The sequence below is a fragment of the Ranitomeya imitator genome, chromosome 1, assembly GCF_032444005.1.
Source record: "Ranitomeya imitator isolate aRanImi1 chromosome 1, aRanImi1.pri, whole genome shotgun sequence".
NCBI lineage: Eukaryota > Metazoa > Chordata > Amphibia > Anura > Dendrobatidae > Ranitomeya > Ranitomeya imitator.
The window spans coordinates 712,520,620-712,532,878 of NC_091282.1; the positions used below are offsets into that span (position 1 = coordinate 712,520,620).

General features: G+C 43.4%; 1 protein-coding gene across 5 annotated transcripts in view; it reads right to left on the reverse strand.

Annotated features, from left to right (window-relative positions):
• ACTN1 (actinin alpha 1) overlaps positions 1-12,259 on the reverse strand; it is a 146,324-nt gene that overhangs the window by 48,559 nt on the left and 85,506 nt on the right. For all 5 annotated transcript variants that reach the window (XM_069732279.1, XM_069732296.1, XM_069732291.1 and 2 more), the window contains exons 9-13: positions 7,509-7,601; positions 6,301-6,531; positions 5,569-5,716; positions 3,696-3,846; positions 1,579-1,687 (exon numbers count right to left, since the gene is read on the reverse strand). In XM_069732279.1, the coding sequence (XP_069588380.1) occupies positions 1,579-1,687; positions 3,696-3,846; positions 5,569-5,716; positions 6,301-6,531; positions 7,509-7,601 (732 nt within the window). The remainder of the gene's footprint in view (positions 1-1,578; positions 1,688-3,695; positions 3,847-5,568; positions 5,717-6,300; positions 6,532-7,508; positions 7,602-12,259) is intronic.

A 12,259-nucleotide genomic window follows, 5' to 3' on the forward strand; every position in this document is an offset into this window, starting at 1 on the left:
GGGGTAAACCGATAAAAGGACTCGGGTTGCCCGTCGAACCAGGACCCGGAGGGGACAGATTGGGCCGGCAGCCAGTTCACATACAGCAGCAGGGCCACACAGAAATTGCGCACAATAAGAGGCGAAGACCCCGGCAGGGTCAAAGTAACTCAGAGTTCCCATACAGACTCCGGTGACAGGACTGGTTGTAAATCCTTTTATGTTAAAGTAAACTGGTTAAACGTTTCAGTGCCTCAGTCTTTCATTTGGACAATAGCCATCTATCCAGGATCGGGATCGTCACCGCTGGGAGAACCTGCTGCTGATCAAGTAAGTGCCTGTTCCCTCACGATACCCTTTACACTGTGCATTGCCTGAGGCCACAGCACCGGGTCAAGCCACCCGTGACATCCCCCTCAAGAGACAGACTCCATTGGTCCGGTGCTGGGTATCCCGGTCTCCTGGGCGTCACAATATCGTTCAGTTTGACACACAGCAGCGATCAGAATCCTGCTGTGATGTCGTTGGTCGGGGCTAGAGGGCCAGAACTTTATTTGGTCGCTGGCTCTCCCGCTGACATCGCTGAATCAGCGTGTGTGACACCGATTCAGCGATGTCTTCGCTGGTAACCAGGGTAAATATCGGGTTACTAAGCGCAGGGCCGCGCTTAGTAACCCGATGTTTACCCTGGTTACCATCCTAAAAGTAAAAAAAACAAACGCTTCATACTTACCTTCCGCTGTCTGTCCCCGGCGCTGTGCTTTCCTGCACTCACTGTGAGCACAGCGGCCGGAAAGCAGAGCGGTGACGTCACCGCTCTGCTTTCTGGCCGCTGTGCTCACAGCCAGTACAGAGAAGCAGAGCGCCGAGGACAGACATCGGAAGGTAAGTATGAAGCGTTTGTTTTTTTTTACTTTTAGGATGGTAACCAGGGTAAACATCGGGACACTAAGTGCGGCCCTGCGCTTAGTAACCCGATGTTTACCCTGGTTACCGGCATCGTTGGTCGCTGGAGAGCGGTCTGTGTGACAGCTCTCCAGCGACCAAACAGCGACGCTGCAGCGATCCGGATCGTTGTCTGGATCGCTGCAGCGTCGTTTAGTGTGAAGGGGCCTTAACTCTTTTTGTGCATAGTGGCAAAGCATACACCCATGGTTTCCTGTGTCCCCCAATGAGGCGATAGAGAAAGTTTACATACCCCAGCAGAATTTTTGCTTTCTTGGCCTTTTTCAGAGAATATGATTGATAACACCAAAACTTTTTCTCCACTCATGGTTAGTGGTTGGGTGAAGCCATTTATTGTCAAACCACTGTGTTTTCTCTTTTTAAACTGGAGTACGTAAACTTTTGAGCACAACTGTACTATTATCATTTTCAGTTGCCTGCTGCAGGAGCAAAGGTTAGAGGACCCCACAGATCTGCCCAAAATATATAAAAAAATGGATCAAAAAAGAGAATTGCAGCAACACAATAATAAAATGAGAGTTCAGAACAACCAGTGTGAAAGTGACATTACATCAGGGACACTGAGTTCTACAAATAAAACTGGTTCATATTATGCTCAATTGAGTTTTGGGGAAAAATGTGCAGATTTCTTACCTCCAAAGCCTCTCTCCGTTTCTGGGTGAGTGCACCAAGGTTATCCCACTGGTCACAGATTTTTTGGCACCTAGCATTTACACTTACAGAGTCGTAGTAATCCAGTTCACTACATGAAAGTCAAGGAAGCAGAGATCAGCGAGCACCAAAACAATCAATAATGTGTCAAACACTACATTAAACCTCACAAGGCCCTCACGAGCCGACAAGCCGGGCAGATTACTTGAATTGTTTATTGATTTTTCCATTCATACATTTGTCATCGGCTACAAACTATTCAGTAAGCGCTGAATGATGGGAAACATAAACTACCCTATAAATCCGGCACCCGGTCAGCACCTCAATTATTAGCAATTGTCCTCCATTATGAATACCATCCGGCACTAGAGTAGGATGAGATGACAGTCGGGGCAGGGCCGAGATGCGGGTGTGATGTGCCAGCTATCAAGTGGGTTATAGGAAAAAGGAGTGCAACCTGATTACCGATTGTTAAGGGTCACACGGTTCTTCACAGCCCCGCCACGATTAACAATACGTAATCAATGCATACGGTTTTGCCTATAATAAATTTGTCAGAATGCAGCCACACGCCAACCACTAGTGGTAAAAATATAGTGTGTGAGACAGATACCATCATATGAAAGAACTACCATATTTTTTTAAAGAAGAGACCCTCACCCATTAAAAAAGTGTTCCCAATCAGGAACTGCAAGATATGGTAATTGTATAGTGTGAATGTGTGTGTGTGTGTGTGTGTGTGTGTGTGTGCCTGTAGCAGAACTGTGTGTCTATATGTGCATGTAGCAGAGCTGTATGTGTTTATATATGCATGCAGTCTACATATGTAGCAGAGCTGGGTATGTCTATATGGGCATATGTAGCAAAGTTGTGTGTGTCTCTCTGGGCATATGTAGTAGTGCTATGTGTTTATATGTGAATATGTGGCAGATCTGTGTGTCTATATGTGTAAGTAGCAGAGCTGTGTCTCTATATCTACATGTAGCAGAGCTGTGTGTGTCTATATGTGAATGTGTGGCAGACCTGGGTGTCTGTATGGGCATATGTGGCATACCTGTGTGTCTACATGTGCATGTAGCAGAGCTGTGTGTGTCTATATGTGAATGTGTGGCAGACCTGGGTGCCTATATGGGCATATGTGGCATACCTGTATGTGTCTACATGTGCATGTAGCAGAGCTGTGTGTGTCTATATGTGCATATGTAGTAGATTCTACTCTATCCTATTCTAAAGTAGCACATTACACATAGTGATAATGACCCATCCACTTTACTTTGTCAGGGAAGTTTTAATAGAAAAAAATGTTTTTCCTATTTTCTGCTTTCTAAACCTGGGGTGCGTCTTATGGTAAGGAGCATCCTATAGTCCGAAAAATGCATGAGATTACAGTCCAAATACATGGGTGCCCACTTCTATGGAAACATATAGACGTGAGAAATATATGGTTAGTTCCATCGATAATATGTTACTGTGAGGCTCCAATAGCCACTAACCCTCACTATACCCATAGGGTATATTCACAAGGGCAAGATGTAAATAGATAATCGGATGCGTATTTGCAGCAAAATCTGAATCATAAATCTGTTTCTGCCATGGAAAAAAAACTCTGAACAGACAAACGACCTCATACACAGATTAATGTCGTCTGAACCCGCAGATATGGACTGTTTGGGTTTACAGTCTAAAGTGTACTGGGGCCTCCTGACTCTCCCCCAACAAAGTTTAGCACCTAGCATGTCCAATTTCAGACTGCTGATCCGTTCGTTTTCTAGGGATAAGTCACCGCTGGAGATGTGTGTGCTCTGAGAACACTGGAGCGATTGGCAGAGTGTATTCTCCCATGTACGGGAGAGTCGGGAGAGACCGCTGAACAACTGACTGAACAGCGGCACTCCAGAGTGTATGGGGGGCATCACTAGAGTCATCACCCAAGCTCCAGTCTGTGCCGTCACGAGGAGCAGTGTCATCTTTCTGGGTTTCCAAGCAATTAGTCACAAATTGTACATGGGTGACACTGGATGAGAGATGCGTTTACCCTGCTTATGCTTCCTAGTGTGCAGAGAAGAGCTGAAAAACAACAGAGGATGCAGCAGACATACTTGAGTTCCTGGGCAATGGCTGCTATCTGCTCCACCCGATCCTGATGAGCAGCTAGATCACTTTCGAAGGCCTCGTGTTTCTTCAGCAAAGCCTTGATTTCTGACAGACTTGCCGTTTCATAGTCTCTCTTCTGCAGCATGGCTTCCTTTCCTATTGAGGAAGCAGAGGGCAATGCTAGCACCAAGACATGGAATCACAGCATAACTGTCACAGGGGCTTGAGCTACATTTCTGCTCCCAAAACATGGGTCACTTGTTACGAAACTACTACTCCCAGCATGCCCTAACAGGGCGGTGGCTGTCATGGCGTGCAGGGATTTGTCATTTCAGAACAGCTGAAGTAACGCAAGTTGCCGATTACTGACCCCTGTCCTAAAAAACAATCCCATCCCTATTTTAAAACTTTCGCCGTCTTCCGAGGAACCCCGTCCAATCTCTGTGGAACTGCAGAGCTCCATCTTATACTAGATGAGGAGCACTAAGGGCCAATTATTAATTTCTGATGATTTTTTTTTAATGCCCCCCTTTTTTTTGTCTTGTGGCACTCATTGTTGTTTTTGCGTCAAACAATTCGAAATTCCGCACATAGTTCATGCATTTTGCCCACAACAGAAAAAGTGCGCTTCATTTTTGCCTTTAGCGAAAACGTTGCAAAATCTGAGCAAAAAATCCAGACATATATAAAATCGCTTTATGAGGGTGAGCAGGGTTGCCAACTCAGAAAAAGGACAATATTTTTTACGGACACATTGGAAAACCAAAATAAATCATTATGATTATAAGTGATCCGTGTCTACCGCGCTTAATTCTGATGACACAACATCAGCTACATTCATTGTAATCTAGAAAATGATGAGAAGTACAGTCAAAATAATCTGTATACATATCTTCAGCTTAAAAAATAAATAAATAAATCACAGACTCATTACGTTTTTTAAGGACTTGGGCAAAAACAGTGACCAATTTTTAGGGACTGCCCTGGAATAACGGCAACCCATTTGCACAAAAATGTAAGGACTTTTTAAAAAATATGCAATTGATGAATCAGTTGAAAACATCTGAAAATGCGTGTAGGCACAAATACAGGGACATCCTCTGTTACTTGTTACCTTCCTATACCAGAAGGCACATTTGAGGACTCCCAGCATGTGCTGAATTTTCTACATCTCTACAGTATTGACGCCTCCCGTAGAAGCAGAGTGAAACGCGCGTCGGGGCAGAGGGACGTCCGGGTATCCTCACCTATCCACCCATTGGTATGTACTAGCCGGTATTATTTTATTAGGGACACATGTATATATACCTATTTGTATTAGTGTAGGATTGTTTGAGACATGTTTGGGGAATTGTTTGTGTATGCATGTTAAAGTGCACTGCTTTTTTGAGGCCAAAAAAATGTATTTATAACAATGCCCTGTTTTAAGTATGCTTATTCATGGTATGCTTGTCTCATGAATTTATCATCAACTACGTATGTGGCTATAGTACATCTGTGGTTCAGTTTGTGGGCTTTCCCAGGACATATAGTCCCTCTATTGGTTCCATCTAGCACCCGTCTGTATCATGTTTTAATGTTTTGTATCAATAAAACTATATAGCATCATTTCATAAAAGTATCTAGGTTTGAGACTCTTTTTTCACTTAGAGTATCTCGTGGTGTGAATCATCATTTATGCAGGTACTTTGCCCTTTTTTTGTATATTGGTTAAAATATTTGGGGCTATTCTGTGATTGGATCTCTACAGTATTGTTGCTTCACTCTCTTCCAGACACGGAACAGTCCACTAATCCAGAATGTGGAGAACACTGTACAAGCCTGAGAACAACCAGTGACAAATCCTCTCTGGGGATGGCATGAGCGCGATCATATTACCATCCGTCCACAATTCATGAATAGAAGCTTTCTGACGAAACTTTTCAGCCAAGTGGTCTAGTCTTTCCAACCTCCGGATCTCATTCAGCATCCACTCCTCGTAGCCCTTCTCCGCTTGCTCCAAGCCACCCCATGCATTGTTTATATCCTGGGAAGGAATTGAGAAAAACGATCAATCCTGTAGCTACGGAGAAAAAAAAAAAAAAGTTACAAAACTGAGCAGAGCTGCAATCACACCATGAGATAAAAAGAAGCACGGTGACCATCGGGACGCATCCATTGGATTTCAGGAAGAAATGTCTGGATAGGATACAAATAACTTCATTTTTACGTTGTTCCAAAATGTTATTTGGAGGGGTTGGACCTTATTTCTTTGCAGATGGTCGTTATTATTTGGGGCATGTGTTCTCATTTCTGAGATTTAATATGAGCCAGATTTTCCACCTTCCAAATTACGTTAAATATATATATATATATATATATATATATATATATATATATATACACATACACACACACACACACACATTTATCTTATAGGATAATCCATTGTTTTAATGTACAAGGATGTGTGTAAAGTGTGTGGCACATGGAACTGCATACGTTCTTTAGATTATTTCCAAGTCTACCAACCTCCTTTTTTTTAAGTAACTCGTTATTCACCATTGTGCTCGGAGGACATCATACATCTCTGTGTAACGTAGATAGGCTTTTGACCGGTATCGCACTCACCGAGACCATCTTCCCCTCGGACGGCATGAACGCTGGCCTGTTGCTGAGTCTTAGCTTAGTCTGAAGAGTGTTGAAGTTGATCTCTAGCTGACACTTTTCTTGGACCTTAGGAGGTTTGTGAAGACGTCTATAATCTCTGAAGTCCTCCAGCTTCTGTTGCATGGCCTGCATTGTATTTTCAGGTGCGCGGTTTTCCAGCCAAGGAATAGTCCTTCGGATCCATTCTAACAGCTGCCAGTAGAAGAAGACGACGATCAGGCATCGTACATGGTCTACGTGGAGATGTCACATGAAATGTTCCCTAAATTTATTATCACAGATAATGATCTTGTTGCCACAAATGGCTTCTGCTGTATTAATATTTTTCCCCTTTTATTTAGGACACTGTACCACCCATGTTTTGTACTGTATTACACAATTATATTTCTGCTTTTAAGTTTCTCACACACAAAAAAAATAATGTATAGTATCAATTCAAAAGAGCAAAGACTTACCGGTAGGCAGTCATATATTAGGCTGTGCAACCGGGCTTCATATCAGCCACAGAGCCATCAGCGAAGACAGGCTGATGTTGTTCTCGGCAGCACAGTTCCTGTTTACACAGGACAATGTGCCGCCGAGAACGATGATCTTTTTCAAGATCATGTCACCTGACGAACGAGGGACACTCGTTCATGATAATCGTGCAGTGTAAAGGGAGATTAACTTGCCCAATATGGGGCAAGTTCAGGCGGAGCATCTGAGATGTGCATCCTTCGGATACAATGAAATATGCCATTTGTTCCCTGGTTGATGACCTCAGAGATTATCTCTATGGAGGTGACCATACACATGAGACAAAGTTCAGGCAAGCCTCGACCCTACACGTTTTCGTTGTGCTAAGATGACCTCTCCAAGTAATGTCAAGGAAAGAAGGATCGAGCACATTGGGTTTCCACATGTCTAAGCTTTTTCGGCAAAGTTTGGCCGAGCCTTAGTCCCCTACATGAATATTATGAGCGGTTGGCAAAATGGATAATTGTCCGGCAAGTTTTCCTTACTTTTTATGTGGTTGGTCACCATATAGTTACAATTTTGGGGGCTCTCCGATCCTAGCAATTTCAGATGTCAGCGCTCCAGGTCTTCATTTTACAAGGTTTAAGTAGCACTGGATCAAATGTGAACAATAAACAGCACATAAGATTTGAGCACTTTGCCCCAGCACTTACATCGCTTGCTAGTCTTTCATAGTCTTCCATCAGCTGTTCATTCTCCTGATTGACAGCTAGCACTTTACAGATACGATTGGCTGCCGTCTCCGCCTGCACAGAAAGAAGAAAAAATAGTCACCATGGCCGAACAATAACAAACCATTCTTCATAGAACACAAACAATGTAGAAGCCACACAATAAATTAGTTATAGTTGAAATATGCGAGAAAGGTTATCTACCCAATACTAACTAGCAAGAAATCCAATGCCATGCCATTCAGAGGGTTCCCCTCCACTCTGTACCCACTGGCACACCAGTACACCTACAGCCTGCGGGTCACTACAAGCTCCCATTATAAATCAGGCAAGGACAGAGGGTTAACAAAATGCAAAAACAAAGTAAGGTTATGCTGGAAAGCTTATGGGTAATGGAGATTTACATGCAACAAAGTCTTGGCATCTAAAAATGATCCCAAATTGCTTGTACTATTATTGGGACTAAAGGCACCCGTACACAGGCAAAACACCCAGATCTCATTGGAGAGCAGAAGGCAGGGTTCAGGCATGTTGGATATTTAGCTGCCCGATCCTTACTTCTGGTCCTGGCTTATTTTCCCCAAACACTACTGACACAAACATGTATGATCGGTTAAAGAGAATCTATCAACCTGATTCCAGTGATGTGTCACTTAGTGGGCTACTTGCTGTCATTCTGATAAATCCCTGTTTTCTCTGCTGCAGATCTGGCAGTTCTCTTGAAGGCCGAGCTCTGTATAACCCCATCTACATCACTGATTGGCAGCTTTCTGCCTATGCACAGTGTACTCAGAAAGCTGCCAGTGGTAGGGATGAGGTTAGAATACATGACAGCAGGTTTACTAGTCCTCTAATGATAATCTCCTGCTGATAAAACTGTGATTTTATCAAATCTACGGTAAGCTGCACAGTAAGCGAGATAACTGGAATCAGGGTCTCTGCCTCTGTCTTATGCTGCTTTCAGATTAGGTGGCAAAAATCTGATGACAGGTTCCCTTTAACACAAGTATACGTGTATATGGAAGAGTCGGGAACTAACTACAGCTAAAGTAAAAACTAAGGTCAACTTTGGCTTAAACAACCCAAAATATTGCTACGTCCCATGGAAAGCCTATCGACTGCAACAGCATCATATAATGTTTAGCTTTACAGAGAGAATCACAAGCATGTGCCAAATGATATCAGCACATGAGAGAGAGAGAGAGAGAGAGAGATGGAAAGAGAGATGGAAAGAGATGGAAAGAGAGAGAGATGGAAAGAGAGATGGAAAGAGAGATAGAGAGAGATGGAAAGAGAGAGATGGAAAGAGAGAGAGAGATGGAAAGAGAGAGAGAGATGGAAAGATGGAAAGAGAGAGAGAGAGATGGAAAGAGAGAGAGAGATGGAAAGAGAGAGATGGAAAGAGAGAGAGAGAGATGGAAAGATGGAAAGAGAGAGAGATGGAAAGAGAGAGAGAGATGGAAAGAGAGAGAGAGATGGAAAGAGAGAGATGGAAAGAGAGAGAGAGAGAGATGGAAAGAGAGAGATGGAAAGAGAGAGAGAGATGGAAAGAGAGAGAGAGATGGAAAGAGAGAGAGAGATGGAAAGAGAGAGAGAGATGGAAAGAGAGAGAGATGGAAAGAGAGAGAGATGGAAAGAGAGAGATGGAAAGAGAGAGAGATGGAAAGAGAGAGAGAGATGGAAAGAGAGAGAGATGGAAAGAGATGGAAAGAGAGAGAGATGGAAAGAGAGAGAGAGATGGAAAGAGAGAGATGGAAAGAGAGAGAGAGATGGAAAGAGAGAGAGAGATGGAAAGAGAGAGAGATGGAAAGAGAGAGATGGAAAGAGAGAGAGAGATGGAAAGAGAGAGAGAGAGAGATGGAAAGAGAGAGATGGAAAGATGGAAAGAGAGAGAGATGGAAAGAGAGAGAGATGGAAAGATGGAAAGAGAGAGAGATGGAAAGAGAGAGAGATGGAAAGAGAGAGAGATGGAAAGAGAGAGAGAGATGGAAAGAGAGAGAGAGATGGAAAGAGAGAGAGAGAGAGATGGAAAGAGAGAGAGAGAGAGATGGAAAGAGAGAGAGAGATGGAAAGAGAGAGAGAGATGGAAAGAGAGAGAGAGATGGAAAGAGAGAGAGAGAGAGATGGAAAGAGAGATGGAAAGAGAGAGAGAGATGGAAAGAGAGAGAGAGAGATGGAAAGAGAGAGAGAGAGAGATGGAAAGAGAGAGAGAGAGATGGAAAGAGAGAGATGGAAAGAGAGATGGAAAGAGAGAGAGATGGAAAGAGAGATGGAAAGAGAGAGAGATGGAAAGAGAGAGAGATGGAAAGAGAGAGAGATGGAAAGAGAGAGAGAGATGGAAAGATGGAAAGAGAGAGAGAGATGGAAAGAGAGAGATGGAAAGAGATGGAAAGAGAGAGAGATGGAAAGAGAGAGAGAGATGGAAAGAGAGAGCGAGAGAGAGATGGAAAGAGAGAGAGAGATGGAAAGAGAGAGAGAGATGGAAAGAGAGAGAGAGAGAGAGAGATGGAAAGAGCGAGAGATGGAAAGAGAGAGATGGAAAGAGAGAGAGATGGAAAGAGAGAGAGAGAGAGATGGAAAGAGAGAGAGAGATGGAAAGAGAGAGAGATGGAAAGAGAGAGATGGAAAGAGAGAGAGAGATGGAAAGAGAGAGAGAGAGAGAGAGAGATGGAAAGAGAGAGATGGAAAGAGAGAGATGGAAAGAGAGAGAGATGGAAAGAGAGAGAGAGATGGAAAGAGAGAGAGAGATGGAAAGAGAGAGAGATGGAAAGAGAGAGAGATGGAAAGAGAGATGGAAAAAGAGAGAGATGGAAAGAGAGAGATGGAAAAAGAGAGAAAGATGGAAAAAAAAAAGAGATGGGGAGAGAGAGAGAGAGAGAGAAATGGGAGAGAGAGAGAAATGGAAAAAAGAGAGAAATGGAAAGAGATAGAAAGATAGAGATCGGGACTGGCCATATCATGCTAAAAGTGTTTTATAGCAAAGTTCTCATGTTATTAATGTTATCAATATTCACTGTATAATTATTCTCACAGGACACTGCAAACCACACACATTAGTGATGATTATCATGAGACATTTTATTAGTGAAGAAATACAAGAAATTAGTGTCCACAAATCTCAGAGTGCACCTATACCTTCAAGACTTAGAAGAGACAGGGTTGATCAAGAGCCTGTAAGCAGCATGAGAAAATGCATGTATGAAGATGAATGTAGAGAGAAATCTATGGATACAGTAAGAAAAGCCGGCTGATCAGGCACCATCTATCTCCAGATCCTCACTGGACATTTGGGGCGTTCTATACCTTTAATAACCAGCAGCTACAGCACGTGGGACGGTGTAATACATCCTGGTCACACAGCACTGATCATGGCTGCAGGGCGCGTTCTTGTATAGATCTCATCTATATACAGGTCCTTCTCAAAAAATTAGCATATAGTGTTACATTTCATTATTTACCATAATGTAATGATTACAATTAAACTTTCATATATTATAGATTCATTATCCACCAACTGAAATTTGTCAGGTCTTTATTGTTTTAATACTGATGATTTTGGCATACAACTCCTGATAACCCAAAAAACCTGTCTCAATAAATTAGCATATTTCACCCATCCAATCAAATAAAAGTGTTTTTTAATAACAAACAAAAAAACCAACAAATAATAATGTTCAGTTATGCACTCAATACTTGGTCGGGAATCCTTTGGCAGAAATGACTGCTTCAATGCGGCGTGGCATGGAGGCAATCAGCCTGTGACACTGCTGAGATGTTATGGAGGCCCAGGATGCTTCAATAGCGGCCTTAAGCTCATCCAGAGTGTTGGGTCTTGCGTCTCTCAACTTTCTCTTCACAATATCCCACAGATTCTCTATGGGGTTCAGGTCAGGAGAGTTGGCAGGCCAATTGAGCACAGTAATACCATGGTCAGTAAACCATTTACCAGTGGTTTTGGCACTGTGAGCAGGTGCCAGGTCGTGCTGAAAAATGAAATCTTCATCTCCATAAAGCATTTCAGCCGATGGAAGCATGAAGTGCTCCAAAATCTCCTGATAGCTAGCTGCATTGACCCTGCCCTTGATGAAACACAGTGGACCAACACCAGCAGCTGACATGGCACCCCACACCATCACTGACTGTGGGTACTTGACACTGGACTTCAGGCATTTTGGCATTTCCTTCTCCCCAGTCTTTCTCCAGACTCTGGCACCTTGATTTCCGAATGACATGCAAAATTTGCTTTCATCAGAAAAAAGTACTTGGGACCACTTAGCAACAGTCCAGTGCTGCTTCTCTGTAGCCCAGGTCAGGCGCCTCTGCCGCTGTTTATGGTTCAAAAGTGGCTTTACCTGGGGAATGCGGCACCTGTAGCCCATTTCCTGCACACGCCTGTGCACGGTGGCTCTGGATGTTTCCACACCAGACTCAGTCCACTGCTTCCTCAGGTTCCCCAAGGTCTGGAATCGGTCCTTCTCCACAATCTTCCTCAGGGTCCGGTCTCCTCTTCTCGTTGTACAGCGTTTTCTGCCACATTGTTTCCTTCCAACAGACTTACCATTGAGGTGCCTTGATACAGCACTCTGGGAACAGCCTATTTGTTGAGAAATTTCTTTCTGGGTCTTACCCTCTTGCTTGAGGGTGTCAATGATGGCCTTCTTGACATCTGTCAGGTCGCTAGTCTTACCCATGATGGGGGTTTTGAGTAATGAACCAGGCAGGGAGTTTATAAA